Source organism: Rhamphochromis longiceps, linkage group LG7 (genome assembly GCF_057381845.1).
Source record: "Rhamphochromis longiceps isolate RC_006_pf linkage group LG7, R_longiceps_female_GT1.1, whole genome shotgun sequence".
NCBI classification, from domain to species: domain Eukaryota; kingdom Metazoa; phylum Chordata; class Actinopteri; order Cichliformes; family Cichlidae; genus Rhamphochromis; species Rhamphochromis longiceps.
Genome location: NC_140563.1, coordinates 13939685 through 13967076, shown reverse-complemented (window position 1 = coordinate 13967076; position 27392 = coordinate 13939685). Strand labels below are relative to the sequence as shown.

Genomic DNA, 27392 nt, shown 5'->3' with positions numbered 1-27392 from the left:
GCTGTTTGAACTCTACACAGTCTTGGCTCCAGACAGACAGCAATCCTGGAGGAGGCTGTCTGAGCCTTTATGGAGGAGTGTGAAGGACAGAGATGCTGCACACGTACACTGCACAAGTATTTTTAAGAAAAAAAATGATAACCCTTCGTAAAAAATATCATCTTCTCTGGTTGTCACTGTTTAAAGCATGTTGTTCACAAACTTCAAAAATTCGGAGGTCTGGAAAACACACATATCCTTGTAACTGCACATTTCAGTGCTCATTAAACCAGAATCGGTGTCAGTGAATGTCTCTATTGCTGAATGCTGGCAGAGACCTCTGCAGCCCCCCCACCCCCCTCGCTACCATCACCGCCAACCTGACAACCCAATACCAGCAATTATGAAGGAAGCCAGCTAAACCACATCCAGCTTGGCTGCAGTTTTTAAGATTCCAGCAGGCTTGTAAAACTTCTTGGTTTCTCTGCATACATTCCAGTATCACTGTGGTGGTTTTCAGCGTGCTCCATCCCTGGTCACTTATAACAACGGCCATTGTGAGACAAGCTGGCTGCGGAGATGTGAGACCATCAGCCAACGATGATGTGCTGCAGTAGAAACACCTCTGAAAGGACGACCTAGCTGCTACCGAGCAGTTTCCTGATTTCCTCCTACACTGTCCTCTATGAAACCATCTCCTCCCAGTTCCCATTACCGGGGCTCCTTAGGACCTCAAGGACATCTGGTTCACTTGAGCTGGCTTGTCTAAAAATCCAGTGATGTACGTGGTACTGGAGACGCTACTGAAATATAAACATCATTTATCTGCTGAGATATTTAAATAACCCACAGTCAGAATAAACAGTGAATTGACAGCTTATTTTCTGCTTCTAAAAGCTGAGCACAGCAGAGATGTTTCTTCTTTTATATTAAGTGCTCCTAGACTGACTGCGAAATGTGTTTCTCAGCCTTCGGCCCATAAGGCTAAAGCCAAACAAAACCTTACACTACATCTTGGTATAACATATAATATTATCCATTACTTTATTATGATTTCTATTTTCTAAAAAAATAAGACTGAGAAATCTCAAGTGGTATTGGTATCAGTGTGCTTTTTAAAGAGGACCTATTATTCCCATTCCCAGCTCCAGTTTCAGTCTTGAACTCTGCTAGAGTAGCTTTGCTTGATTCACAGTTCATAAAAATAACTTTTCCTTATATTCGTCTTTGGTCCATCCCCTTGCTTCCTCTCTCTGAAACAAGCTTGTGCACATGCTGGTGTCTTTTTTTGAAATATAAGCCATGCTTAATATGCGTATCAACCAGTTTAACTATATATGTATGTATTATATATATATATAAATATATGTGTGTCTGTGTGTGCCTGGATAGGTCCTCTTTAGGATACAGTAAAAAATACATTATAGAGAATTAGTGATTATAAAGATCTAACAGACCAAGCACAGAGAATTATTATGCGAATACTTTATTATCAATGTGTGAATGGTGTTAGCTTTTTGTCTGGATATTAATAGTATATGAAAACTATACACCAAATCCAGGCTGCTGATCCTAATTTTGCTGTATAATTTCTCAAGTTGGTATTGAAAGATTCTTTTATATATATATGTATATATATATATATATATATATATATATATGCCAAAGTGCATTTTCCGTTTTTTTCCACTTGTCCATATACACATTGCACCATACATAAATAGTTACATTGTAAAAATGACTCCGTATTTACAAGTATAATATATATTTCATATAATATATAAAACTTTATATTAAATCTAGGTAGATGATATTTGGGATAGTTTGTGGGGTCCATCTGTGTTATCTGTGGTTGTTGAGGAGGATCTCCAGCCAGCAGGGGCAGGAGGTGATGAACTGTCTTGAGTAGCAGGGGCCCCAGCCCTTAGCAAAGCTGATGCGCACACTGTTAGGGTCATAGGGTCCATCCAGGAGGTCAGCCTCTGTCGTGTGCCTCAGAAGGAACGAGCGCTCATAGTCAAACACCTTGATGGAGTAGCCTGGCATCACCTTCCGCACCACCAGAGTTCTGCTGTTGGGCACATCCAGAGTTGGGGAGTTGACAAATATAGGGTGCTCGCTGCGGTTATACGCCCAAACGCCATCAGGCTCTTTGCTGAGGAGTATGCCGTAGCCAATTTTGCCTCTTGTACGCTGAACAGTGCTGCTGCGATGTTCCAGGTTGAGCTGGCCCAGGCAGAAGCCGGTGCCCTGAGGTAGATCATAGAAGATGCTGACGGAGTGCTCATACACTGTGTAGAGGCGACCCACACGTGTCCGGTGCTCCCAGTATGCCACATTACACCAGTGGCTCTGCTTAGGGGCATCAGGTGACATACTGGCATCTAGAAGAGACAGAGAAATGTCCATTACACAAAACATAAACAAATGTAAACAGGGCTAATAAAAAGGATGGGTTGAGTTTTAAGGGATTAACTATCCCTTTTTATTGTTCAGAGCAGATGGCCACACTATAAATACTGAAGCAGGCACTGTATTGAAATTTAAGCCTTGTATAAATACCGCTGCTTGGACTTCTGTCACACACACATACACACAAACACACACACACCACCGCAACTATACATATCCTGGGGGTGGAGGGTGTAGCGAGGTCAGTGCAGCCAAAGGCCTGCACTTCCACCCTCTACCTCAAGAGGGCACTGTAGGGATTAAACACTGACCACACTACAGAGCTGCTGGTCACACATGAACTTCCAAAACAAATTCTGTTTACTTAAATGAAATCCAGATTACACTCAAGTGTTCCCCTCTGAACGCCTTAAAACTATAAAATCTAGAGAGTGGAATAGAGGACACGGTTATAACGTAGAAAAAATGTTTTGCACATTTTAATAACTTTTGAAAATTTCTTTTTAGCAATGGAAGCAAACCTGGCATCTTAAGACTAAACATCTCCGTCCACTAAATCAGCTTCTTAATTCAGTTTTCATGGCTGCAGTCTGTGAAATCTTTTCAGTGACAGACCTCAGCACTCCAAAGTGAATTACTGCTCCCAAGGTAGACTTCGATCTTCACCATACCGAAGAGAAACACACATACTCACTCACACACACACACACACACTGCTGACTACTTTCAGAAGCTGCTCAAAGCTGTCTTACATTTATATTACTCATAAAATCTGTGGTACAAGGAGAGGACAGGGCTCGATGGATGAGAAAGAAAAAGAATGGAAGACAAACAGTTCCAGTTTTTCACATCCTGGAGACTTACTGTTCTCTTTGTCATAGCTAAAACGAGTCAAAGGTGACGTTATTAGTGCCATGCACTTTGGTTTCATTCTGATTATAACTTTATTTTTGTTGTAAGCATTTTTGTCACGAGCTGTGGCTGAGCTTGAGGCATGAATCTGTGTGCAGGTCCCTCACTACATATAGACAGCCGTTATGTGACGGCAGAGAGTAACACCTGGTTTATGGTTGCAGTTGTCGCCCTCACAAACAACAGCGCAGATGCTGGTCTTTGGTGCTGTTTTGGCTTGTCCTGCCCACGCGATTTTTGTAACCTGGCGGACGTGGCTGGGTTGAACACCCAACTGTGCTTTACTTCCATTTCAATGATATATCAGTCGAGGAGTTTAGAGATTTCCAGATTACAGAGAACAAGATGCTGCAACAGCTTGAAAAAGATGAGACTCGGGGAAAAAAATCTAGACTGAATCAAGTCTGGTGCACTTCAAGCTGCAGTTAAAACAATGACAGGGTGACATCATAGTTGTCATGCAACATAATCAATGTGGTTTTAGACTGCTGCAACAGCTGGAGAAGATAAGACTTTCTGCAGAAAGCTAACCTCTCTGATCAGTGTTGACATACTCATTTCTATTTTCATAAAGCAGCAGTGCGTCTGAAGTGTAGGACAAGATTGCAGCGAGCCAAGTGCGCCTCAAGCACATGTATGAACATTTTTACATCTGTCCTGACGTCACAGTACGTGCAAGCAATGACCAATGTGTCAACCATAACCGTGGTTTTAAGGAGCCTCTTTCTCCTCTTCCCTCGTCTTCCTCACATTCCACAAGAGTGGGGGTGACGGTAGAGGGCCAGGCAGGGGGTCCCCCTCCCCCTCCAGCCAGCTCTTCCCCTGCTGTGGGCCCAGGGACGGCATTCAGCTCCCTGACAACTTAGCACAAGCCCGTGACCCGCTGACCCCCCAGCCTTCATGCTATCAGCTCCCATTAACTCACACACAGAGTGATGCCATTATTTTGCTTCAGAGAGTCTATTGGCACAGAGGATTTAAAGCCTGGGCCTGTGGCCCCATTCCTTTCAGTCTCTCTGCTCTCAGGGCTTAATGACCGCCCGCCCCATTAACAAACGCCTTTAAGGTGGAGCATCACAGATCCACACCGCAACAAAATGCCTTGTTCACCTCCCACCCAACTAAATCTTTCTGCTGAGTGACCCATACTAGTAAAGTTTATACAAAGATTAGCAAAAACGTTGACCAGACTTGCACAGAGAAAACGCCTGCTGGTTCGAGGCTCTCTGTGTTATGGAGGGGGAAGAAAAGAGCGAGTGAGTGGGGAAGTGTGGAGGTGGGGGGAAGCTGCAGACAGGCTCTCTGTGTGTTTGCGCACACACTGATGGCTTAAATGACCCCCTCTCTTCAGGGGCCCCAACATGCATGTGCCATTAGTAAATTCCACACTCCAGCTCCTCCACTCTGAGCTCAACTTTTACTGCAGCACCGCTCGGCCACACAAAGAACTCAGCTCCAACTAGTTTACGGCCGTCCATTGTCTCAAATCAAATGGAACCCAGACATCAAGGTAAACTCACTTTGAAACTGTGCACAGAAACACGAAAGACCAAATGGCTACTGTCTCCTTCTCTTTGGATGGAAAGAACAAAGCAAAAACAATCTGGTCAATGATATCTAGTTTTCGCACATAGCGTGGTGCAAAGATAGTCAGTTGGACTATGAGGACCAGGAAGAGGAATAAGCAGGACAAAGGTTAAAAATGTATTTAATGCTAAGCTTGAGCCTGACGGAAGACAGCAAGCACAGAAAGAGCTGTGCTTTTTCCTGTTGCTCTGTTGTGTCTACGTGTGCTTTTGCACACGTGCCTGTTTGGACTAGGGGAGAAAAAACAGCATACATGCTTATGTTTTTGTCCTAAATTTGCTTGTTACGGATAAACGAGCACGTCTGCCATAACCTGATTAAATTTTACGGTGCTTTTCTTGTGCAGAAACACTACTAGCCTGTTCTATCACACCCGTGCGATTTATTGAGTGTCATGACATTTTTACAAAGCTCCATTTTCCTCAAAACATGCTACAATGTCAAGATGGCATTTTCAGATTTACATGTTTGGATGTTCTGCAAATGTTTTTCTACAAAACTGATATAAGAGTAAGAAGGAGGATTTAATTAGTAGTATCTGGTCATAAAATTATGTAGATACATGCCAGACCAAGACTCAGACCAAACCTTAAAAATTCAGACATCAGAGAGGCAGTTCAGTGGAGGTGAAATGAATGGTTGTGCCTCCCTCCCCTTTAGCCACAGCATGGACACCCAACTCTCTCAGGCTCCATGTTGGCCTGCATGAGGTTCTGCTCTGGGTGGAGCCATGATGGCTGGGAGCAATTACAAGTGCTCTGCATCCATTTAACCCTGCCACCTTTTAACAGCTCCGTTTACCCATTAGAATAGTAGCTCATGTTATTATTGTTATTTTATTCTCAAAAGCCTCTCCTCTTAGTGTCAGTCTCAGAGTCAATAGATGCCGAAACAGCATGGACGCCACACTTCCTGTTCCTGCAGCCAGAGGCAATGAGCTAAGCATATGATGGAGCTGATCAATTTTAAAGTCTTACATAACCAGGCTCACATCAAAAAAAAAGTAGAGATCCATAAATCTGTGGTATTTGATCTCTAAACGTTTCCATGGCCAACAGGAAACACAGTATGTGGAATAAAGCATCTAGTCTGGTGTTGTAGAAATATGATAAGAACAGGCTGTGTTTGGTTTTCCTTTAGGCAAACAGATTTGAAATGTAGCAAACCAACTATCACATTTTAGGGAATTAAGTGTAGCTGAGGACACCTGTATCCACATATACTTCACTTAGAGGTACAGTGACACACAGTAAACAGCACTATCTAAGAACTGCTACTCCCACAGCCAGAATTCAGTGTGTTTGATTTCCATAACAAGATGTGATCTCCATGGAGACGATGAGGAAAATGTTGATTTTTCTGTTTCCCTGTGGCCTCTCCGATTGGACAAATTCCGAGTGTCAAATGCAGGGCATCAGATCTGTCAATAAACACGGACTTATATCAGTTCTTTTGAAGTTAGGAGGCTAAAAGTTACGCATGCTCATTTGAACGCAAAAAGAAGTGAAGTGTCAGCTACATGTTGTCCAAGCAAAATGTGTTTTTATTTCTTTGTGATGGAGAAAAGAATGGGAGAAGTAGTCAAACTGAAAAAATACAAAAGTATTAGCAAAATGTGCTAAAAGGCAACCAAACCTGCTGCTGTGGTTGTAACAATGCAGGTGACTATGATGGTGATAAGCAAACACAGCAAACATGGATGACATATTTATTATGTTATAACAGAAGACAAACATGCCATTGAAAAAGCCCTTAAGTACACCTGTGTTAAACATAATTTGCCCAAGCCTCTTCCACAGATTTACATCTGGAAAAAAAACAGGGGGCGAGCAGATCACCCTGCTTGCTACGAGTTCCCTGCACTCCAGGGCAAGTCTGGATAATTACTGTTAAGTACACAAAAATGAGGGCTTGAAAGTTTCAATGGCAATCCTTGATGATCATCCAGTAATGCTTTTAAAGACAGCATGAAAAGGGAAGGGAGAAAAAAAAAGGGCAGAGGGAGCAGCAGAAAAGAGCTGCCCTGGGGTAAACACTGCTCCGCAGCCTTGGAGTGAGATGAATGGGAGGCCGAGTGTCAGGGACAGGCAGACAAACAACAGCTTCCCCTCCGCGCTAACATCTCCCCACCAAGCTCCAGGGCCACCCCCATTATACTTTATCTGTCCTAATCCGGAGCGGCTAGCAGAGATGCACTCATTCCTCTGCAACTTTGCTGAACAGGAAAAGAAAAACACTGTTGCCAGACTTTTTATGCAGCACAGTTGAAGGGAGGAGAGGAGCAAGCTCTCATTCTGTTCCAAGGATTAGATTCCCCTCCAGCTATTAGACTCTAGTGGTGAACTGATAGACTCTAGACTTGTGGTGGAAAGCAAGCACTGAGGACTGTGTGTGCATGTGTGAAAATTTACAATTCTTTCTTATTGTGCTTTCCTGCCCCATCACCCCACACATTTGTCTGATTTCTTTTATAACTAAACAACAAATTCATGGCTTTAATTCTGTGGGCAATAGCTTCCACAGGCTGACTATAACCCCGGAGCAGGCCACATTTAGGCTGGCGTCTGGGCTATCACTGCCATCAAAGTCGGCTTTATCAGACAGATATGCTAACTGGAGCTGCTCCTACATGTCTATGGATTTTTCTCCCTGAGGTCTGGCCTTTCTCTGCTGAGAGAGAACAAGTGATATAGACACAGCGATATATATGCTGGGGACACACACACACACACACACATGCTGTGGGAGCCCAGGAAACTGAATCCAATCACCAAACCTTTCTGGTCACAACGGGAATGCTTTACATTGTCATCCGCTTCCTCCTCACTTTCCCTCTGTTTCTGTTTTGGGATGACCCCACGAGGGAGGAAAAGTGCTGCACCCTTGATAGCAGATAACTAACAGAATCCATAAATTAAATCAATAAACAACAGTGGGTGTAGGAAGCTAAGGAGGCTAATACGAAGGAGCCATCTGGGCGCGTCAGTGAGGCTGCTGGTTTGAGAGAAAAAGGCTCCATTTTTTTTTCAAGGGAAGAAAATGTGCTGCTCATTTCCTCCAAGTTTCCTCCAAAGCTCTGCAATGTGTCAGAGACATAGAGCACAAGCGATGGTGATGATCCAAGTGAGGCCTTCAAGAGCCTTTCAGGGTTCGTAAAAGCTCTGTAAAAACTGTGGGGGATATTTGCGAATATGTCATATCTACAGGCAGCCTCAAAGGCCAGCCGAGTCCGAGTGAGCATCGAAAGCAAAGCGCTCAGCCAACATCCTGCTGGGTGGCTGCGCTCTTTCACCTCCCCATACAACCTATCTTTTTGCGTGTGTGTCTTGTTTGTGTGTGCACAAGTGTGAATGTGTTTGTTTGCTAGTGTGCGAGGGAGGTTCGAGCCAAGTAGGCTGGAGCGACTGAGTGGAGAAGACCCTGCACATTCCTGAACCCCCCCCCCCCTCGTTGTGCCTCCTAACTTGCTACTCTGGTTAGGAGTGAGGGGGGTGAGGAGCAGTGAGAAGGTGACTTTCATTTGGTTAATCCTCAGCAGTGACATCACGTGTGAAGTCAAAAAGTTTCGGGTGCGTGGCTTGAAACGTGCACAAACTTTCTTCTGGGAAAACCGAGATTCCATATCGGAGGGAGAAAAGCGACTTTAGCTAGGCTATGGAATCAAGCTATGATGAAGGCCTGGTTTCAAATGAGCAGTAACAAGGAGCTCTATTATTTCGAGTTATGTTAGTCTGACTAATTTAAGTCGAAAGGTAGGTATTTGGTTTCCACCGGGCCGGGAGGTGGAGCAGCTATGATGGACACGCTTGCCGTTCAAACAATGGTTTTCTATTGATTGACCCAGTGGATCAGAGTCTGTGAGGAGAATGTGTTCTGTCAGGATAATGTGGCACCAGAGTTTCTGTTTCAATCACAACACTTGCTTGGGTGTAACCCACACTGCTCCACCGCGGGCATCCAGACACCGGCTCCCAAAACAAAGACAACTGCCCCCCCACCCCCACCCGACCTCATCTCCGATAAGTCAGCCCGTTCACAACAAGCAAGACATTCATTAAAAATGCAGGAGTGAACATTTCCAATAATTCACAAAGTCCTTCCCTGTCAACATCTGCAAAAAATCTTGAAACTAAAGGGAATGGCAGGATTTCATTAAGTAAATTATGTGTTGGCAGTCACAGAGAGGGGAAGAGGGGGAAGCTACAGCTAGACTTCTAATCTAAACCGTACCCTGAAATGCGACAGGCTGACTGCACGTACTGAGCCACACCGCCAAGGCTTTAGAAATGCACACAAATAAAAGATAAGTTAAACACACGACAAAAGTAAATACAGTTTTCCCCGGGGAACATAATAAATGAGAGTTTTCACATAAGCCTGTTTACAACTTGTAACAACTACTACTTGCAAAACTTGATCTCACAATACAATCTACTTTGTCAAGTTGTACTCAACAATAAAGGTTTTCTTGTCAGATATAAAACGGCATCAGTTTTCAGGAACAAGATGAAAGGCTCCAAATTATGTCTATCATACTTATGTATGATAGACATAATTAAGTATGTTAAGACAAGGTAATGGAATGAAGATATAGCTCCAGTAGACTCCAGTAGACCATGTTCAAGATAAGGAAAGAGGCCAAATAAAAGAAAAAATCCAAGCGCTCTATCTCAGTTTACATGCAGAGAGAAAATTAACCAGTTCCTTGAAGCACTAGGAGTTTACTGTTTAGCAATACACAATAAGCTATCTTTTCCCTCCAGCAGCAAGAGTCTCGTGTAGAGATGTCAACTGACATGGGCCCCTACAGTTAATCCACAGAGCATTCTCAAAGCTCAAAGAATGTGCTGGCTATTCTGAGTTTTAAAAATACTGACGGCTATAGGTTTAGGCACAACTGTCAATGCTCCTCTGGGGAGGACTGGGGGGGGGTTAAATCTATTTTTGCTTGCAATCAGGCCACAGGCTGGCCTAAATCATAGCCGGCCTTGGCCTGTGTCTGGATTTATAATTGTGGGTGAAATGGTCAGAAAATAAAAACAGCATCCACAACTGGCACCTCCTTCGCTACTCTATGCCAGTTGTGGACGCAAGACTAGCTCATTTACGGAGCCCAGCTCGAATGGAAGTATTGTTCCCCCTCTCAGCTTTGAGGGGAGGCACACTAAAATGCTAAACTAACAGTTGGGCATTCCATACATTTTTAATGGCATTGCACACTCTTTATTTGTTGCTCTAACCCTTTGCCCCGAGCTGAATGAATGGCCCTATTGGTGGAGAGTGGTGCTGCGCTGCAGTGTGAAGGGAGTGAGGATGGCCTCCCTGTGCACATGTCAAGATTAGCTCACTCACTTTATTTGCTAAGGTAGAATATGGGGCAAAAAAGAAAATTATAGCACACCGAGCAAACCTCCTGTTATTTCTACTGACTGTACTTTCTGTGTGGTAAGGCCTAAAAAGAAACACAGTCCACTCTGTAAATCAAATGACAAGTACAGCACTGTGAGCCTAGAGGCTCGGTCAGGTACGAGGATATAGATTTATCTGGGAGTCCTTTAGTTAAGTTAATCAAACACCCAGCAGCAATGGCACCATACTGGCTTGCCAAACCGAGACAGTTAAATACTAAGCTCAGCAGGCTAGTTTCTGTTGACATGTAAGGGGTTTCAGGCCTCTCCAAGGACTGCTTTAGATTAGCAGGGCTTTCACTTTGCACGTAGAGGTCACATTACCTCACCGCATCTAGGGCCTGTGTTGGTAATACCAGAGGTGTGGACTCGAGTCACATGACTTGGACTCGAGTCAGACTCGAGTCATTAATTTTATGACTTTAGACTTGACTTGAAAAAATGTTCTAAGACTTGTGACTTGACTTGGACTTTTACACCAATGACCTGGGACTTGAATTGGACTTGAACCGGTTTACTTGAAAAGACTTGATATTTTACCCCAAATATAAAATTTAACATGCATATTATATAGAGATTGAAAATGTGACGTCATTCAAATTCAAATTTTATTTGTCACACACACACAACCATACACAGTATGACACATTCACGGGTAGAACCGCAAAGGATTCTGGGAACTCGTGGCAAGCGGTACTAGCGCACGCAGACTTTCAATTAAAATCAGTCACACAGCGATAAAAAGAAACACAAAAATGTCAATGTTGTATTATTAACTGCAATAGCCGGTCGCATGACAGCCACGGGAAGCCGACGGGTAAAGAGATCGGTTGTTATCGGATTACGTCGTTGAAGAGAAATTGTTCGAGCCATGTTTCCGAAGTAACAAAGACGCGACGGGTGGCCTGGATTGCAGCCATTCAAAGATCAAATATAACGTCCCATAACACTCCAGCTCACAGGTTAGTCTGCTCCAAGCATTTACACGAAGGTCAGTCTGCTGTTGTAGTTAATACGTCATTTTTCTTAACATAATTGGTGATATAGGTTACAAGCAAGTCTGAACAGAAATTGTCGCTTCTTTGTTTATTGTGCATAAATAGTGAATTGTCCTGACACAATATTGCGTTTCGCTTCTGTTATTATGGTACATTGACAAAAACATATACTTTTATTCACAGGATAAAACAGTTGTTTTGTATCACTAATTGTCCAGTACGATTAAAGCATCCAATATTATTGTCACTGCTACATTTCTGTGATGCTACCAGAAATTATTTCCACTGCTAATTAATTACCATTGAGCTCAAAGGTCCTATTAATAAACTGTTAACGAATGTGTATTTATGACGACGATTTGTGAGACTGGTAAACTTATGATACGTACGATGGTCTTTCGTTCTACACGGTGCATTTCAAGGTCCTGTACCCATCCGTCGGTAAACTGTACCTGGGCTTGTTGCAGTGACCTGAAGTTACTAAACTTCATGAGTGTATGCACTCACTCCAAGAACCGTATGATTATAAATATGCATATAAATATGCTATGATGAGATAGCTGACTTCATCTAACTAGCAAATGTTTTCCAGGCTACGTTGGTGATGCAGTTTTTTTTTTTTAAATGATATTTAAAAAAAAAAATCATTTATTTATGTATGATATTTTTGTCATGCGATTTTAAAGCCGGTCTTACAACCACATCCAAGAATAACATGCAGCTTATCTCAGAACTGTCGGTGAAAATTATTCTTGGAGCTAGGTTTAATTGAGCTGCATTTTATAGAGGTGCAATTTCACAATTTGTGTATATTTTCTAAGTTCACTATTTTGTCATGTGTTGAGAAAAACACAGATTTAAAAATTACATGGTCTAATATTTACATTTAGCATAACTGCAACATTATTTTTTTCGTTTTTTTTTTAAAAGACTCGAAAGGACTTGAAATTCAAAATTTCAGACTTGTGACTTGACTCGGACTTTTACACCAGTGACTTGAGACTCGACTCTGACTTGCCTGACATTACTTTAGACTTGACTTGAGACTTGAGGATAAAGACTTGAGACTTACTTGAGACTTGCAAAACAATGACTTGGTCCCACCTCTGGGTAATACTAACTGAAAATCAGCTCTCAAAACAAATGAGTATTTGAACAAAAGCTCAACAAAGAGTAAACTAATTTCTGAATTGCTGTGATAACTGAAGAAAATAAAAAGGTGCTTACTTCAAACTCCTATTTCTTCTGCAGAACACAGTAAGCCTACACATGGAAGATTTCTTCCCTATAAACTGAAGTCTTCCTTTAAATGCCTCAAATAAGGTCAAAAAGGTCAAAAAGCTGTAAACGAAAAGGTAGAAACATTAGTATACAATTGCCAAAACAGTTTCTTTTGCACATAAGAGAAACAATAATATCATATGCACAATGACCCCTCTGGAAATGCAAAAACGTCTGTTGGACTCTACTGAGAATCCTCACTGTCATGACTCAAGCCAGAAAAAGTTGAAAGCAAATTTCTGACACACCACGGTCTAACAATGCTGAGAAAGGGAAAATGAAAAATGGCCTTATCGCTCTTATCAATGGCTCTTTTTTTCTGTGTGTATGAGTGTTACGTAAGGGGAAACGGAAGCCAGCTTCCCAGGACAGGAACGGATACTTGAGACGAGGACTGTGGGTACAGGCCCTACACCGCTGCACAGAGAATAGAGCACCAGACCCTTCAGGATGTATAGCTATAACCCTGCTCCACCTCCCCCAAGCCTAAAATGGGACTCTGCAAACTGGACAAGACAAACGGGTGAGGAGAGCCCCCTCATGTCCCCTGAGATGCTGGCCTTCTCTTCAACATTCCTCAGTCTCTCCCCACTGTCAAAGGGGCAATTCACCGCCCTGCAGTGCTACAAAACCCAGGCAGCTTTTTAAAACAGGATGTTTGTATGAGGCCTCCTTCCCCTCAAATAAACAATCCGCAAAACCTGATTTCGGGAGGCAGGGTGGAAGCACTCGAGTCACATTATTTCCACATCCCGTATCCTGGAGCATTTGGGCTCCTGAGGGAGTGTGGGCGGCCAGGCGCTGGGAAGGCTCTGGGCTGCGGTGGAAACCTGAGGCCATGAGCCAGGCTGCAAGGGGAGATGAGCCGGAGCTGTATCAGTCTGGGGTCTTTAGGATGGAGGAAGGGGCTCATGCCTCGATGAGGGAGGGGGACATCGCTAACATGCTGATGCAGCAGACCATATGCCAGACCATACCTCTGTCAGGGTCCTGCTGCTACACCGAGAAGGCCAGATGTCTTATATACAGCGTGTGCAAATGATAGAGATGCAAGATGACAGTTATTTATATTCAAAAACAATAAGCCTATATGATGGCACTAGGGGTTACAATTAGGCTAGAGAGAGAAAAAAAAGCCAATTCAAAGTTAACAGTGGGGACAAAATGGTTTGTATCCTGTTAATTACCTCTTTTTACTTTGTTTGCCCTTTGTTTTTATTTTTTCCTTTCACTCGCCGGCTCGCTTTACGCACCAAATCTACTTGGTTAGGTTTTTTGCATAGTTGGCGAATTTTATACGATGATGAGATTGGAGTAATAAACTTGTCTAAATACTGCCATAAGCCCAGAGTGTCACAAGACAGACACCAAAGGATGCCAGCGGCTTTGACAAAATGGCAGTTTCCGACACCCTCCAGGGCTCTAGAGTGCGACCAATTTGGTCGCAAATGCGACCAAATTTTTCAGTGGTGCGACTAAAAATAAATATTTGGTCGCACAGGTGCGACCAACTGTTCCGGTAACAAAAAAAAAATCTCTGTAACTCTCCTTGTGGTCAACAACAGACACACATTATGCCCCTATTGTGGACTAAACCAATCAGAGATAGTCAGGGGCGGGACCTCTCTGATTGGCCGTGGTCCAGTTGAAAGTGCAGGTGGAAGAGAGAGGTGAGTAGCTTGAATAAAGCGATATCAATTCATTAACGGATTCCACACAAAGACCTAAACACGGAGCGGACCCAACACATCAGAATCAGCTTCGTCTTTCTCGGCTTTCTCACCCGACGGCCTGAACACGGACACGCTGTCGGACCTTAGCGATTCTTCGGGTCCGCGCTGTGTTTACGTCTTTTTGCGCTGATTCTGAGCTGCAGGTTTTGCCTCTCTCCAACCAAAATTCACCGAGCCTGCAGCAAAAGAAGCAGCAAACTGCGCTTCACATTTGATCAATGTCGTCATGAATTCCCTCTGACTTTTGCTGTTTTGCTTCCACCACGATAAAAATCACACTTCCTGCACAGCTCTCTCTCTCTCTGTACTTCAGGAACAGTTTCCCGTCTCAAATCTGTTTTCTGCATTATTCATTCGCTTATTACCCACCAGTCTAGCGTTGTTTACAGCGCTTTTTCTTTTTTCACTTAAATGACCTCGGACAAGAAAGCCTAATTTCTGCTGTTCAATACTGAAGAAATTTAAATTTCTTAAAATTATGCAAAATTGCAGAATATTTTTAAGGTTATCTGCTATAAAAAAGCCAGACCAGGAAAATCTCCTTCATGTTTTCCTGTGTTTTATTCTCAGTTACTTTCACACAAAGGCATCTGCTGTGATTTTCACAATTCTGATGAAGTCTCATGTGTATCAGTACTGATAAATGATCAGAATTATAATATTTCTGACTGTCTGAGGCTAAATTGAATCAAATCAGGACTTTGAGAACCGGAATTGAATGGATTATAGAAATCAGTGATGATACTCAGCCCTAGTGAGCAGCCTAGGCCTGAGAGAAGTGGATGTACTGTAGCTGTGGGTAATAAGAAAAGATGAAAAGAACTATTGATAACTTTTTTGTTAAGTTAAGGCCTGATCTGTCTGAAATTCATAGCCAGTGCTCTGACACGGTGCCATCAATATTTGAATGCTGAAAAAGCACAGTGTATCCAGAAAACACATTATATGCTGCAGTAAATGCACTGCCCAAGTGTCCCCTCTCCCCACGGCCTTTCAGCAGCAGACAGCAGCAAACAGGTTGTCAGAGGAGGCCAAGATGATGATTAAGTTTTTAACATTTTCTACAATATTGACAAAGCACTTTAAGCACAAGTTTGTTAGTTAATAATTTAGAAATTAATATTGTCTGTATGGACTTCCCCCCCCAAAGAAAGTGCACATGTAAAACTGCGGTGTTAAGCGATGCGGTTGAAAAATTTGAGTGTGCCTAACTTTTGTGCCGGTACGCCTAAATTTTTAAAGTTAGGCGTACCGGTGCGCCCATGTCAAAAAGTTAGTCTAGAGCCCTGCCCTCTGATAAGAGCGGGCTGGTACAGTAGACATGCCTTTTAATTTATTTAATTTCTGTTTAATTAGATCCTAGCACAAGGGGAATCACATGCCTTCGAAGTCAGATCAACAGGAATGTGTCCAGTCTAATCTGCTCTAATCAAGAGATGCATCACATGCCTTGATTAGACTGTCTAATTATTCCACGCATTTCCACTGTCTGACGCAGACAGAGTGACTGGTTTGATGTTTAGCGCTCGCCTTCTCGTGAAACCAGCTCCGATAAGAACAATTTAATGCGCTTAGCTTATACATGTGAATGCAAAATAGATATCTGTTGCCTCATATCAGTGAGACAAAAGATATCTATCTACCAACTGCTTCGTTCCGCCAGAAAGAAATAGCAGAGTGGACCTGAGACAGCGATTGTCTGCAGACAAGACATCTAGACAGCACTGGTCTTTCCACCAGAGACAGGCTGGCAGACACAGAGGAGCAATCTATGATTATTGTGTGGGAACCGTGACTACTTGCTTATGCCCTCTTTCCTTCAGCAGCAACTTTCAGTCATTGCTTCCCTCCTCCTACTTCCCTTCACTCAAAAGGGAAGAAAAGAGAAAAATCATTTTTTAAAAAGGACCCTTCTCACTACACATGTCTTCTGGTCACTTAACCACTATAATCTGAGAGAGTCCAACCAGTCACACCAGTGATGTCGGCTCAGAGCAGCATGACCCTTTATAAATTGTCTTACATGGATAAATCCCGGTGGCTTAATTGAAGACACCCCTCCAGTGGCTGATGAATATAGGCAGACTGGAGCCATTGTCTTAAAACAGGCTCAAACAAAGGAAAGTTCTGCATCACTCCTTGTACATAAATAGTACAGATACTGTTATAACTACATGTAGTCACAATTACTCAGAAAAAAAGCCAACGACCAAAATAAAAAAAAATGTATCCTTGGCGACTGAAATAAGTACCAGTGCAAAAATATCTCACATTTATGGCTGCTCAGAACAGCAATATAATGAAGCAGTGACAAGCATAAAGAGCCCCCAATGTCAGAGACAATGTGACTGACATAATAAAGTCGATGCGTAGAAACCCCCCCTCAGACAGTCATACAGGAAGCAATGAGATCTGCATCAAAGGGCTGTGTACCGATGTCCACACAACGAGGCCCAGGCAGTGAGGAAGCATGTGCAGGCAGAATGTGAGAGGCAGCACTACACACTCACAAAGCATTAAGCTACATTATCTACTAAAAAGCTGGACCCAGTCATGATGTGAACTGACATCACCGCCACTTTTAAATAAATCCTGCAAACAGTACAAATGTCTGTGCACATATAGGATCAGGAGGTATGAATATTACACACATTCTTCCTCCCCACACTCCCAACCGATCGTTGCAGATGGCTGCCCCTTCCTGAGCCTAGTTCTGCTGGTGGTTTCTTCCCGATGAAAGGGAGTTTTTCCTTCCCGCTGTCGCCAAAGTGCTTGCTCATATGGGGGTTCGTACGATTGTTGGGCTTTTCCCTGTTTCTGTATCATTGTAGTGTCTTTACCTTACAATATCAAGTGCCTTGAGGCAACTGTTGCTGTGATTTGGTGCTATATAAATAAAACTGACCTTGAATACAACATTGTGCACATGGAGAAGCTTTTGAAAAACATTTTAGCATAGTGCACAACTGCACAAACTAACCAAAGGGATCAGGTGAATGTATCTGAACTGTAACTGTAACTCTGCAACAGGAACTTTACGATATAGATCGTACTGGTTTAATGGAATATTTACAAACACTAAATAATCTGAAGTAGAAGGAGTATACCTATTCAAATTGATCTGAATATATTCTGTAAAGTGGCAGAACAAGCTTATCTACCACACCAACCAGTTCCGATCTGTTTCTGTGCCATTGTGTGACGCAAAAGAATGCTCGGCGGGTATTTCTGTAGCCCAGGGCTGCAAACTCTAGTCGACTATTTGACTGCACCCCACCCAGCCAGTGCCCCCCAGACTTGCTTTTAAGAGGTTTACTTGTTCCTGCATGAGGGGTGGAGTCTGGATCCCACACAACTCTGGTTACACACAGACACTCTCTCTACCTAAGCTGGCGGGGGATTCACAAGGAAAGTCATCTCCAGGTCAGCAGCATGTTACACAGAGGATAACATGACAACATGCATTGCAGGTTTTATGTTAAATCAGACCTACTGTATGCAGGCTTTATATGGAGGCCTTCAAGCTTGTGGTGTTACGATGAAATAGAGCTTATTCACGATGGAGTTTCTATATCGTTGACAAGATGCTGATGTTTATTCTACATGGAAATGCTTTTGTATCTGAAACCTCTTAGTATAGAAAAACTCTCTGCTGGGCCCTGGTCATTCTCTTTCCTGAGTTCATTTTGCAAAGTTTATCACAGTCATTGCAGAATGATCTGGCCTGGCCTGCAAAAACAGTTGGAAGAAACCAAAGCCTAGCATGTCTAGATCCTCCCTCACCAGAGTCTCTGAGGAATTGTGGTGCGCGCTCTGACAAGCCCCTCATTTGTTGACTCAGGGAGTGTCGCCAGGCCATGCTGAGGTGGTGACAGCCTGTGCGCTGGGGAGGAGGGGGCCTTCGCTGACTGAATGCTTCAGTGCCAGGTAGCCATGTCAACTTCTCAGTGTCCTGGCCTCTGAGCCATGGCAGACCCCTTAACAGGAAATGCAATTCCCTGCAAGCCCCCAAAATCAGAGGTCTGACTCCCTGTCCACATGACACTGCGCATGCTGGCTAGAACCCTAGTACGAAAGGGGGAGGCATGCTCACTGTGGGCCATGAGAAAGGAGAGTTTCATTTCACATCAGAGGACAGGGCAGTTTCTGCTCGCCTCCTTTGGTGTGGCCCCATTCACAGGAGCAACTCCATTTCCGTGAACCCACCCCTCCCTGCAGCCCATTTACAGCCAGGCTGGAGGTTGGATAGGGTTGTATGTGTGTCTGTGCACATGCATGTGGACAACTACGTGTGCTTGTGTGTGTTTCTGAGCAAGCTTGGATCTTATTACAGTTTGATCCCACTCAAATATTTCTGAAAGAAAAACAGAGGAGGGGAGGCCAGCTCTGAAGCCAATGCACACGCCCCACTGAACCGCTGCACTGCTCACAATGAAACCTTTATCTTTAAAGCTTGGACTGTTTGAAATGGTCCTTAATGAGAAAGAATAAAATACACCATCAAAATGAAACCTCCCCCTCACACACTCAATTTTGTGCAGAGAACAGCACTGAATTGTCGTTAAAGTACACTCCAGACACATTTTTTCCAGCTAGACTCAATTTAACCATTTCAAAGCCATAAAAACAGGATGATGCCACACTCAAAGCTCCCCTGATTTATTACAGTGGAAATATTACAGTTTACCAATGCAAGTGTATGCATTTAGCTTCATATATTCAGATGCAGACAACTGTGCAAAAAACATGGGCAACCACAGGCAAACGCATCAGCATGAAAGACGCTCTTGTTTACAACTAAATGATGATCTTTATTACTCAAACTACCAATTTCAAATATAGTTCGGGGAAGAAAGCAAAGTGCCTAATCTATTTATAATTGATCTTTACCACACGGATCACTTCATCTAACAGAAAGTGTTAGAATCAATCAGAGTAATAAGTGCTAGTGAGAGCTGATGTGCCACTACTTCAAACAGCAGTTCACACATATATTAAGAAGTAAGTCAGGAAGGAAATATAGCTGAAATCACAACCTAAATCCATGTATGCACAAACATCCAGACAACTTCTGACCACCCATAATCAGCAACCGTATTTAACATCACACCAGTATTTACACACTGGCACTTCATGCATTTTAACTCTACTAATCAATTTGGGAAACTGGTAAAAAAAAAAAAACATGTCAAAACTGCTCATTTGTCCACTGTAGGTAAAACAAAAACACGTACCTGAAAATTCTCCTGGTGTGATGTTTGGTGAGCTGGCTGCCTCGGTTTCAGTGTAAGACAATGTGGAGTCTGACAGATCTGTGGGGAATAAGGCAGAAATCAACCCCTGATCTACTAACAACGCAGGCAAGTAATCCATATTCTTACTTATCATCAGCCAGAGACACTCAGTGGTGTAGTCTCTGAGTAGTACATACAGTACAGCTGCAAACAGCATTGCTCAAACATTCATTTAGTAATACAAAAAAGAATTCTGAGAAGTCTTTCTTTTTAAATCTTGTTCATAATTAGCTAATAAGCTAATACAACAGCAGAAACCCTGCATTTGTAGACAGTCAGTTTCTCTGTATTACAGCATATTTGACTGATTTTGAGGAGAGCGCTGAGATTAACAGTAAAAAGCTCAGGACCGAAATTAGTCAGACCCCAAAGTCAGTGATTAGTAACATTATCCTTTGGCCTTTGTGCCCTCCAATAAGCATTAAAGGTAGTCTCACAATCTCCTGACAACTCTCTTTATGAATTTTATCCTGCATCTCATGTGCAAATGCTTCCAGCTCACTAATATTTGTTTTTCATGCTGCCACCGCTTTCTTTAAATCCCGCACAAAGCTTGATTTATAGGCCAGCGTGGAGTCTAAGACACAGTGGGCGATGTCATTGTTTGCATTTGTACTCGTGTGCTGGTATGTCTGCACTGTTCTGCCACTCAGAGATAATAAATATTTAACAACAATTACTTTAACTGAAATGAAGGTAAGAGAGAAGACATTAAAACTGATCAAGTTTATACACAGTTTGTCCGAGCTGTGAAAATGGCGAAACAGCACATGTAAACACTGGAAGAGTACTAGCTGTTGCATTAGTATTGTGAGCTGGATACAATTACAGCCTAGTACACTTTGTGTAACAGTTATTAACCATGTGCTAATCAATACACTGTGTTTACATGGCGCATTACTACTACGGGGCCTGCATCACCATGACACATAGTTATTTCTGTGTTAGGCCGTGGCGTAGGGTCTTATGACACTGAATGCAGTATTATAAATGAAATTTAAAACTGCAAATCAGATTTAAACTTAAAGACACTTAAAAAACACTCAAGCTTTAATTCCTTGGAAGTCCACTGCACTGAGTGAGGGACTCATCTCCATGTTGTATTTTCTATGTGTTGCCCTTCATACACCGAACATCGTACAGCCCCAGGTTAGTCTTCTGTTAAACCACTGCTTGCTTTAATAAAATGAAATAATTTATTCTTTCTCTTCGCAGGGAAGAGAGCTAAAGCACCTACATAGATATATTTGTGTCTGCTAATGAAACACTATGAGCGCGTTAAAATTGAATTACCAAAAGATTAACTGCATTTTGAACCAATTCAGTGGCGTTAAAGATTTGTTAAGTGATTCAAAAACAGCAATATTAGAGATGGGTTGAATCATTTTGACATGACCGTAATAAATAAGGCCAATGCGATTATATCATTCAATTCAATCAACTCATTCAAAGGAATTTGAAGCAATTCTTGATCATCAATAAAAAAAATAAAAAAAAACAACCCATGCAAATACACACTGAGCAGGGTTGAATTATATGGGCCGGCCACACCTCTATCTGCCTGGCTCTAGCTGGTATGCTGACATTATGCCACAAGCTGGCACAGGTCTCATCTCAAAGCTACCATGTAAATTGCCAGTCATGGTGCCCTGTTACAGCCATTACAATTCTCCGCATTACTCTATTTGTGCTTCTTCCTGTTAAAACAGCGACTGACCGTGCTATTTCCAATTTACAGGCTCCGATGGTCTTTAATTCGTATTATTTTTATTAATACAAAAATCATTAGACATCAGTCATAACGATTCTTCAGCACTCCCAAACAGAGAAAGTGCAAGTGCTAATTCAGATGAAGATGAGGAACTGAGGCGCAACAGAGTTCAACTGTGTTTGTCACTCACCCAGTGGCTTGTGTTCTTCATTAGGGGAAAGCCTTGAATAAGGAGGTGGGGGTGACTCTGTAACACAAAACAGTAATGTCAATAACCTTATAAAGGGAAAAAAAAGGAAGGTAAAACATAAGGTTAAGTCAGTCGTGAGAAAATATGGATTTGTGGAGCTAGGTTTCAGAAGATCTAACATTTGCGACACAGCATTTGTATTTTAAGCACTAATTTGATGTAAGAAAGATGTTTTAGGGGGTGAAAACCTCTGACGCTGGTGAAAATGTTTAGAGGCCGGTAACTGTAAGGTTTTGCGTAGACTATACTTTACACAGGCATACACATATAATGATCTAGTATTTAGATAATGTTCTAGTATCAAAGATCTATCCAGACGTTATATTCTGTGTGAAGTCATGCTGCGCTTTTTGTTTTCAGTAAAAGCAAGAAACATAGCTCACATACACAGCTCAAGTCAAGCCACAAGAGAAGCTTCAACACACAACATTTCAGAGGAAACGGCAGATTGCACCTTGACTCTTACAGCTCTGTGTCTGCGCTACAAAATAAATTCATTTTCTTCAAACGCTAGTTAAAAAGCTAATAAACCAATGCGAAACACTCCCTTCATTTGTCTCTGTTACTTGAGGAGATATTATTAAAGCTGAGCAGTCTTTAATATGACCACAGACTAACCCTAACTTTTAGTTAGTGTTTTAATAAATACGAGTAAATCTCTTTTTAACTTAATTCTGTTCAACGCCTTGACTTTTTCTTTTTCCAATAAAAAGGTGAAACGAAGAAAGTAACTTGCACAAGAAGAAGGAAAGCACAAAGGAAAGAAAACTTTGCGAGCACACAGTGACCTCGCCTACAGGGAAAATGGGAAGGAGAAAAGCATAATAGCAGTGGGTCCTTTAAGAGTGGCGGCAGTAATTGCCAGGATCTGAACTCAGTCACTCAGATACACAGCTAGTCAGTCTGGCGCCAGTAGTATGCAAACTGTATATTATCACCACTCCTTCACCTAAATAGCATGAGGGGACCTCCTCAGGACAAAAGGGCTTTTAAAGCGCAACTTGAAACTGATCTCATTCGAAAAGTATAATGCCTGGCGAAATAAAAGGGAAAAGTTTTTTGTCCACTTCAATCTCAGCTCACTGCTTCACATTTTATAAAGTTTTATTCCTTAAAATCCCGTGTGTAAAACTTTGAACAGTATTATAGTTTTAGATAAATCTTAAGTAGGCTGAGCTACAGTTATGTTTTTAGCTTAGTTTTTACAAAAGGGCTGACTTCTTTTACACTAAAACCTGTTTGTTTTACTGAGTTTCATTCCTGTAAAAACCCTGTTTTTTACATTCCTGTCTACAAACACTGTCAAAACCCGGTGATTAAGGTCTTGATTCAAAGCCCCCCCCCACCCCCCCCCCACCCCCACCCCTTGTGAATAGTGTGAAAGAAATACCAGCTCTATTGGGCCACGCATGAGCGCATGTGAGCTATGTCTACTACAAGCCTTAGTCCCAATTTGGGGTACGTGCCTCTTTCCCTCTTCTTATAATTCATCTTGGTAGTTTCAGTGGGGGCAAAAAAATAAGAAAGAAGAAAAATCCCACAGCACAGGCTCACTGTTCAGCAGATGGAACAAATATCACACTCTTGTCTATCAAACTGATCTTTTTCAAACCAATAAACAGTAAGGTTTGTCAGCAAACTTGAGGTTACATATATTGGTTCTGATTGATTTGGACAGCGTGTTAGGAAACCAGAGCCAAAATCCACATCAGTTTCCCCCATTTGCTCAATATGAATTCTGATATTGTTAAACTTGTGACTTTGAAGTGCTTGTCACAGCCAGCTGGCTCTAGTAAACATGGATGTTATGGAAAATCCTCCTCCTGTGCCAGTGAAGGGACAGAAATACTAACGCTTGCATCTTTACACATGATACCAGGCGTTGTCACTGGGTCAGCGGGGTCGAGTGGCCCTGCGTTTAAGGTTTTTCAAATCGTAGACCCCGTCCACTGCCAAAATCTAATGCGTTTAATAGAGGTCAGGGAGGTTCTGCCATAGATAGCTGATTGATTGTGGAAATAAAGCTTAATCTCCAGCACACGCCACTTAAAGTGACATACAGCAGCGAGGCTGTACCTCTGAGTAACTCTAAACAGCCACATACATGTCATACACAAAAAGTCAAAACAGAGGTACTGGCAGTCACTCTGAAGGCACCGACTTGCTCAGACACACTACACAGTACACACAGTACTGTATACATGGACAGTGGAACAAACAAACAAACTCCCCTTTATTGGAAACTTGATGTCACAGGCCACTGAAGTGAGCTCTGCAACAACAGAGCTGTTCAAATTTGACATTCTGGGTCAAAACTGACAGGCACAATAAACCGCTGAAAAATTTGTGCAGATCCTGGCGTGTTTTCAACACACGCTCTGCACAAATATAATAAAATTACCCAAGGTATCATCTAAGTAATCTGCCCCACATTTATGCTTTGTCAAATCTTCGTGCATGTCCCTTTGCTCGCACTTATTATTATTGCTCACCTTGCAGTAAAGATGGCTTTGGTAATCATTAACTGTTTAATCAAATGGCCAACCTTTCTCTATCACAGGGTATGAAACCAAGCCAAACAACAGGACAAATAAGGCAGTGTGACAGAAAAATTTCCAAGGCCCTTTAATGCCCACCCCTAAATAATGCTGGTTTCTGCTTGTAACTCTAACACGATCTGCCTTTAAATCAAATGGAAAATGTTTGAAAGTTAAATGAAATTGTTGCAATTAAAGAAAAGACGCAATATTGTGCAGTAAAGGTGTGTCAAAGTGAAAATACAGAGACAACTTTGAGGAACGTTTTCATGCAAAACAAGTGCAGATGCCCAAATGCTTAGTGCTTTGTTGTCATTTAAGCTATTGCAGGCCTTTGTGGTACAACATGCATGCAGTTTGTGTGGCAGACTCTTTTACCTGGCCCACAGAGTCGACTGTAGTGATAGGGGTTGCAGCATACTGTTGGACTGTCCGGGGCCCCAAAGCTCCTACACTCACAGAGCGGTTTGAGCTGGGCAGAGTGCTGGAGGTCAGACCAGCGGTACAGTTTACACACAAGCAGCTGAGGGGATGCCACATGGCCGCCGAATCTCAGCTCTGTCCGTGAAACCATAACACAGTCGCTCGGCATCCCTCCTCTGGACTCCACCGCTTCTAGTAAGGTATCCAGCGCTTTTTCCTTGAGCCGTTTTAAAAGAGCGTATGTGGCTGATTTCAGTTCTTGCTCTAATACCGTGCGTGGCATCGCCTCCTGCGCCTCCGGAGAGTCGCTCTCTCCTGGTCCAAGGTTCCTCAGCCCGAAGTGACACGACCCCGGACCCCTGGTGCCCTGAGCCGTCTCTGCACCCCTAAGCTCGGAGTGGTCCTGGTCTTTAAATAAGCAGCACGTCACCGTCCTGCATTCGCTGTCCTGTAGCGAGCGGGGGCTGCCCTGCTCCTGGGCACACGCGGCACCCCCATCCTGGTCCGATGTGACCCTCAAGTCGCTGCTCTCCACGGGGCACACACCCCCTATGTCCAAGACAAGAGACCCGCTAGGGGTCATCGGTCTGAACTCCGTTTTGGGAATTTTCTCTGGGTTGTAGCTGAACAGATCGTCCCTACAGCCCTCACCAGATTTGCCAATTCCATCTTCTCCTTCTTTATCTGGGATCAAACGGCTTCTCCACAGTCGCCGCACAAGACCTGAGCGTTTCGTCCTGAACATACGACAACTTGAAAATCTATAAGGATTTTTTTTATTATTACTCTTGTACGGATATCCTAATATTAAAGACACTTCTCCGGTCGTTGCAAAACATTAATGACTGTGAAATGCCGTGCAGTGCATGCACAGCCAAGTGACGAGCATTGGTGGCAAAACCGCAACATTAGAATTAAGGAGATTTTGTTGCATCTACAACAGCAAAACCGAGCAACAAATGCACTGCAGCATTCCGATCAAAAGGCATGAATTCAGCCGATTATACTGTAAATAAACAAGCTATGAAACTGTGACTTATTCTCCTGGATCGCTGTGGAATGGACTGTTTACAGCCTTTTTTTTCTTACAAGCAAATAAAAAAATAATCTGAACACATGAAAACATATAGTGATATACTCTATAATATAATCCAAAGCCAACAGCCTCCAAAGCAAGACGACAACTCGCTGCCTCAAACAGTTCCCGACTTTTAGCGACCCCAGTTCTACTTTCTACACCGGCACGTAGAGCATGAGGTACTTCGATGCGTTTTAATCCAAAGAAAATGCAGCGCAAAGTCAGGATCCTTGCCCTCTTCTCGAGATGTCAGTGCACTTCTTCTCTTTTTAAAATCCAAACAAAACGTCCATGCGTGCTGAAATGAGCTTTACGAAGCCGATCGATCCGGGGCTGAGTAGAGCTCCTGCTTCTCTGCTCAGATCTAAACCAAACTGCAGCCCAGATCCCGTTCTTTCTCCGTTTCTCGCTCTTTTTCTTTCTGCCCCCCTCCTCTCTCTTCCTCACACACACACTCACACACACACATACACGGGGCCCCCGAGGAGAGCGGTGGAGCCATTGGCTGACTACCATCATGTGCTAGTCTAGACACTTTGGCGGCTGAGCTGCACTGATTGTTGCGCAAACAAGGTTTCAAGTTTCTTAACTCTTAAAGGCGAAACACCCATCTCTCTTTTTAAGTTAAAGTTACAAAAACTTATTCACACCCACTGCACTTAGTATGTAAAGTTTTTACAGAAAGCAAAAACAAACAATTGAGAAACTCATATGCACCAATATGTGCTTTTTATTTCTCCGCTGAAAAGTCTGATTATTTTCATTGTTTATTTTGTTTTCTACTTCATTTTTTTTATTGAGCCACAAACATGGAATTTAACTAGAAATTTTTAGACAATAATCTAATAAAGTTTATGAGATTATGAAGAGTGAAGACAAAGCATCAACATAGCATAAAAGAAATAAGACAAAAATAATGATGCTGACACTCATCTTTCAGTCTGTCCTCACCTAAACAGACATGAGTAAATAATAAAACTACAAGAACATGGAAAGCCTGCAATTGCATTTACATAGGATGACAGATAGGACGATTTTGCATTAGATCTAATCTTTGACCCATTGACCTCATTAGGAATTTTTTCTTACTGAAAATACAGTTTTTCTGCAGTTTTGTGATGACATCACATGCATTGCCTTGCTGGGTGGGAATAAATGCAGTGCTGATCACAGTAAATTCACACATGATGAAGTTTTAGCTTTGATTCAAAGCACCAAAACGCTCCAAATTTAAACTAGTAGTTTAAGTATTTAAATATGTAAGAATTGTGTTAAGTTAGAAACATTATTACATATAGAAATTACACATTATATTGGGCTCAGGGCCATGTAGCTGGTTTTCTGGCTGCGTTGTGTTCAGATCAACACAACTTTAGGATATTTTTGGTCTTTAAGTATGCCTGAAGTCTAGAACCCACGGACCTCACCAAACACTGTGTGTCATGTCTTGAGATGCTCTGCCAGGACTTGATTGTGGGTCTTTATGCATTCAGTTTTGTCCCCAGTAAATGACAAAGACCAGGTGACTGAATTGGCCATTGAAGAGTATCCCATTTCTTTGCCTCAAGAAACTCTTGGGTTGCATTTGCAGTATGGTTTGGGTTGTTTTCTGACTTTCTGACCCAGTCTTCTTGATCTTTAGTGTAACCAGTGGTTTACACCTTGGTGTAAAAACTCTGGATATCCATTTATGAAGTTGTTTCTTGATTGTAGACTTTGACAGTGATACTCTCACCTCCTCAAGAGTGTTCTCACCTTAGATGTGTTAGATGTTATGAAGTTGTTTTCC

The 27392-nt window shown here is 42.5% G+C and overlaps 1 protein-coding gene across 1 annotated transcript; it reads right to left on the bottom strand.

The window, feature by feature from the left end:
- Positions 1–1470: 1470 nt before the first annotated feature.
- On the bottom strand, positions 1471–26074 carry smad6b (SMAD family member 6b). The gene is made up of 4 exons (XM_085412301.1): positions 24481–26074; positions 21506–21562; positions 19545–19622; positions 1471–2363 (listed from the first exon to the last, which is right to left on the bottom strand). The coding sequence occupies exons 1-4, from the start codon at positions 25268–25270 to the stop codon at positions 1822–1824; spliced, it is 1467 nt and encodes a 488-aa protein (XP_085268427.1). The 5' UTR covers positions 25271–26074; the 3' UTR covers positions 1471–1821.
- Between the last annotated feature and the right edge of the window lie 1318 nt (positions 26075–27392).

Excerpts from the sequence above, each read along its gene's own strand:
- smad6b (XM_085412301.1), bottom strand. The coding sequence starts at position 25,270 with ATGTTCAGGACGAAACGCTCAGGTCTTGTGCGGCGACTGTGGAGAAGC. Across the intron at positions 19,623-21,505 it reads TGAAGAACACAAGCCACTGG|ATCTGTCAGACTCCACATTG; the intron begins GTGAGTGACAAA and ends TATTCCCCACAG. Across the intron at positions 2,364-19,544 it reads CACACCAGGAGAATTTTCAG|ATGCCAGTATGTCACCTGAT; the intron begins GTACGTGTTTTT and ends TGTCTCTTCTAG.